Genomic DNA, 5126 nt, shown 5'->3' with positions numbered 1-5126 from the left:
TGATTATATTCGTAAGAGTATAAGCACGCCGAACTAACACCAAACTATACAGATGCAAGTACTCAAAAGAGATGTATGTCTTGATGGTGATTGTCGTTCGGCCGTCAGAATGCCGAACTCTAAAACTTACTTGTGAATATCCAATCATAAACAACTCGACGTTCAATATGCCGAGCCTAATAATTTGTAACACCTCACTTCGCTAAAAAGGCTAATAAGATGACCTCTGCTAACAAGAACTCGAAAATCCTTCTTAGCCGAGACTTGGATAGGTAACCAGTCAGCCTCGACGTAGTGCTGTTTATCCAAATGAAGGTACTCCGGGATCGGTTGATTCTATGGCAACAGTGATGTTTATCCAAACTGAAGATGTGTTGGCGGAAAAGAAAATAAAAATCTCAAGATGTTTGAGAGGTTCCGCGTAGAGCGAGAGTTTGCGCAAGGCAGTTTGTGTGTTGAATTTGAGGGCTTTAATAATGCACTCCCCTCTATATATATAGCAGCAGACCTACTCCTAGCTAAACTAGAGTTGTATTCTGACCAAAACTCCCAAGCCTAATCTGATTAGGATTCAGCCAACCCGAGTTCCAATAGGTTTCTGAACCAAGCTCCATAATGAACCAGGTTCACTCCCATCTCCTCAACATCTTCAACTCTGAAATCCTCTTTTTGTATCAGGACTCGACTTATTCGCTCTTATCCAAATCAATCCTTCTTGCAATAGGACTCAGCCGACCTAATTGGGCAGCTTGTGACCACTGGACGGCCCATAACATTTTTGGAAGAGCCTTGGGCCGAACATAAACCAAAGCTCGGTCGAATAATATTATTTTGGACCCAAACACTATTAGTCCTAGTTAGCATATTTGACATCTCCACATCTCTTTTGGAGATGATCTTAAGAGTGAACCCATGTGGGCTAGTTCTCAAAGTAGACAACATCCCAACAGAATCCTAAGAATCCATGAATTATGTCCGGTCATCGTACATTGTGCGGTCAGTTTTTGTCAAGTACAATTTGTGTTTAATTTTAAATAAAAATATTTAAAATAATTTCTGACCGCACCATGTACATTGAACGGACACGATTCATGAATTTCTAGGATCATCACAAAGAAGATCCGGCGAGGATCCAGATTCGACAATATCTTACTAGAGTGTGAGTCTCGAGGGGCTTATCGAGTAAGGCATAGTGTTTTGTTCAATATCTTTTTTGGATTTAGATCCTCTCCGGATCCCTCACTGGGGATCCCGGAGATCAATGCATAGTAACCCTTCATCAAAGAAGATTGTGCGGCCATATTTGAATGCTTTTAATATTTCTAAAAGTAAAGTAGTCTCGTTTTGCGTGAAAAAAAAATATATATATAAAAAAAGAAAAAAATATTGGCCGCACGATCTTTGTTGAACGGTTACTATGTCCCTAGTGTGGGGATCCGAAGATGATATAAATCCGTCTTTTTTCATTCCCTTTTAATTGACAAAGATAACTTTGAGGCCAATAACAAGGCCCAATATTAACCGGGCTTATTTTGATACTTAATCGGGTCAAAAAGACCCGAAGCCTGCTCCGTCCCAATTTGTCTGTGACGGTCACGCTCCCCTCTGTCTTCTAGTAACTTCAGTAAACCATCGAGCTCGAAAACCCTCTCTGATTGCAGTGCTTCATCTCTCCATCTCTCTCTCTCATCTTTCTCTCTCTAGAACCTCATTGTTCCCATCGAATGACGAGTCCGCAGCCGGCGTCTCTGCGGCCATGGTTCCTCGAATTGGTGCCGATCGTGGTGGTTCTCCTAATAGTAGCTCACGTCCTCGCTCTGGTACTCGCTAATTTCCTTCCTCTTCCTGATTTTTCGCTTCAATTAGTGCCTAAAATCTGATTTTTCATCGTGTTAGGTGTACTGGATATACAGATTAGCTACCGAGAAGGAGAGGCAGCCCCAGAGGAGAAAAGCACACTGAGGAGGAACAGGTTGATTTGTGAAATTAAATAAATTAAAAACCCTAATTTGTTGATTTCTTGTGGATTAGTATTAATTAAGTTTGATTAAGAGCAAGTGATTTCTGTTAGTTATCTGTGTACTAATAGATTGTGGATTTCTGAGAAATTGATCAATTACACGGTATAAGAATTGGCAGAGATCCATCTGAGTGTTGTGAATTATTATTATTATTTTTTTTAATATTTAATTGCAGTTTTTGATTTGTGAAAGTATGAGTTCAGTGTATTTTACAACTAGCTCCTTTTCGGTTTCGAAGAAAATGTATTAGAGGGATGAACAATCTGTTAGATTTAGATGCTATTTCCCATCAAGCTTATAGCTTGATATATGTTTGATTTGGTTGCTGAGTAATCCGAGGAACTATGTTCTTATCGTTCGAATTACCTAGCAAGACGGGCAATTTACAATGTGATGGTACCAAACTTGCTGTGATTGGTTCTCTATACTTAACCCCATGTCCAAATGATCTGTCCTTATACGATCATGCAGCACTGGTTTCCCAGTCATTTTTAGACGTTGGTGTTGTGCATCACCTTAGTTCTACAGCCGGTGCTGGCCATACAGTGCCGGCCAATCCAATGTTGCAGAGGATTAATGTTTTGTACTTGCTGTTTCGTCAAAGTTAGGATGTGTGCGTCTGAATGGATTTACATGTTATGAAAGGTACTTAGGGGGTTCTTTTAGTTGGAAAGTAGATGGATGATCCTAATGTTCAAGGTGTTTTTATGTGTTCTGGATTGCCCTTTCTTCTGAGATATTGGTCGGTGTGTCAAGGCTTCTTAATATGAGTCAGAATTTGGTGTGTTCAGATACTGAAAATGTCATTACAAATCTTGACATGCTGAAAAGCTTTTATATCATGTCAGGATGAGCAGCTGTTATCTATTTGTTGAGTTTTACCTTCTTTTTCTTCGACTTTTGCGATATGAAACCATATTACTTGAAACAATTTGAGAATCAAACTAGTGAGAAAATGTTTTCTTTCTGTAGATGACTACCAAATTCTGGCGTTGTGGGATAAGGCTTTGTTGTTGTAGATGAATACCGAACTTGAATGTTTATATGTTGTCTTACATAGCATGTAACTTGACATTTGTGTATTCTTCCCCCAAAACATTATAGGAAGCGTTTTCTTCTCTGTTTTGGTCATGTTTGGATTTCTGCACACCAATTTTCACCTCTTGCATGCTCTTTTTAATTTCGGCCTTTGAATCTCCTTCAGTTTGTTCAATCCAATGACTAGAAAAAGGAGGGGTGTTTGGAAGTGAAATAACAGTGTGCAAAAACCTTGATGAAGCTCAAGAAACACACTTCTTTAGAATCAAAGCCCTGCCTCATATATATTTGTTTACGTAGGTATCTAGGTCTATGTCTCACGATGTATATTCGAGTTGATTAGGCAGTGTGCTCCTCGTCATCGTCTTGCACGCAAGTTCAAGTCTCATTCTCGAAAATTAGAGTAATTCAAAATATCTCGATCATATTTTTATACTTGTTATAGAGTCTATGGACTTTTTCCTTGGATTATCTTTGAATTTTCATATTTCGTTTCCTTTTCTATCATTTCCAATTTTTAATAGATATTTAAATGAATACAAAAAAACAGTTAGAAATTAGTTTTGAAGTTAACAATTGTAAGCCGTCTACAAAGTCTCCGTCCGTCGACAAAAGCCGTTAGGTCGGCATGCCGTATACGACGGAAATTAGAACAATAATTCTCCGAAATTGACAACTAAATATCTAATATGTATGTTTTGTACCATACTGTAACTAATTCTTTTTAAATTAAGTAAATAATGGGGCTTCATTACTTAGTGGTTTTATTGATACACTTATTTTTAATCTCTCACACATTACTTTTAATTTATGTCTTTTGATTTTTAATTTATCTAATTCAATAGTCGGAAATTAAGAAGGTGTGTGAGAGGTAAAAAAAAAAAAAAAAATGTGAATAGCAAACCTAAATCAAATTGTAATGAGTTGTTAAAAAATAGTGTCGTGATATAAACAGGCAACATAAAACAGACAACATAATAATCAAATATGATACCTCAAGCATAAACATGTTGTTCGCAAGTGATTTACTTTTTCATTTTTTTTGTAAGTCATATACTAAAATACTCTAATTTCTTATGTTATAGTCTATATAAATATGTCTTATAATTTAGTTTCAAAATTTAAGGGCTAGCTTGGTATTATTGTGCTTTTTAAAAAGACTGCTTCTGATGTGTTGTGGAAATAAACAGCTGTAAAATAAAGTAGTTGAGTGTTTGGTAAATTTTTTTTGTAAAAGTTCTTTTAATAAAAAAAACAAAAAAAGCAATGTGTGAGTATTTGGTAAACTTTTATATAAATTGCTTTGAATATGTTAAATGACTAAAAAGGGTATGGTACTTAGAGCCAATTTGGGATTGCTGTGCTTTTTTAAAAAACTATTTCTGCTGTACTTTAAGAATAATCAACTGTAAAGTAAAGCAAAGTAAAGCAGATAAGCGTTTGGTTAACTGTATTTTATAAGTGTTGTGAGTATGAAAAACAATGTAAAAGCGTTTGGTAAATTTTAATGTAAAAATGATATAATTGTATAATGACAAAATGGACCTAGTTGTAAGAGTGGGGGCAACAACAGTAGTGGTAGGGATGCTAGCATGGCGGTGGTGACAATATCAACGATGAAGGTGTGATGGTGGTGCTAATAGTGAGATTTGATGGTTGGGGCGCAGATTTAACAATAGTGCTAGGGGTGGTAGTGTTGATGGTGGCAGTTGTGGTTGTGGTGACGGTGGTGACGGTTGCGGTTATGGTGGTGGTGATAAAAATGGTGGTGACAATAGTTGTGGTGGCATGGTGGTGATGGTTGGCCTTGCCCTTGGCTTTTTTGCTATCAAGACATTCTATGCCCTGCCCTTGGAGGTTGTGGTTATAGTGGTGGTGGTGGCAACAATAGTGGTGATAGGTGGTAGGAGTCAGTTTATTCTCTAAGGGATAATATGTGTGAAAGGCTAAATATGTCATTTCCATTTTTTTATTAAAACAACTTTTAAAAGCAACCTACATGCTATTGTTAAAATTTGTTATTTGGAAGTCATTGCTTTTAAAATAAGCAGGATATTTTACTTTTAC

The 5126-nt window shown here is 36.8% G+C and overlaps 1 protein-coding gene across 1 annotated transcript; it reads left to right on the top strand.

The window, feature by feature from the left end:
* The first annotated feature begins 1619 nt into the window (after window positions 1-1619).
* On the top strand, window positions 1620-2212 carry LOC137718685 (uncharacterized). Its single transcript, XM_088698386.1, has 2 exons — window positions 1620-1820; window positions 1897-2212. The coding sequence occupies exons 1-2, from the start codon at window positions 1725-1727 to the stop codon at window positions 1960-1962; spliced, it is 162 nt and encodes a 53-aa protein (XP_088554512.1). The 5' UTR covers window positions 1620-1724; the 3' UTR covers window positions 1963-2212.
* The last annotated feature ends 2914 nt before the right edge of the window (window positions 2213-5126 follow it).

The sequence above is a fragment of the Pyrus communis genome, chromosome 8 (genome assembly GCF_041283825.1).
Source record: "Pyrus communis isolate YQ-2024b chromosome 8, ASM4128382v1, whole genome shotgun sequence".
In the NCBI taxonomy this organism is placed as follows: domain Eukaryota; kingdom Viridiplantae; phylum Streptophyta; class Magnoliopsida; order Rosales; family Rosaceae; genus Pyrus; species Pyrus communis.
The sequence above is the reverse complement of the archived record's forward strand: the minus strand, read 5'-3'. Positions and strand labels throughout refer to the sequence as shown.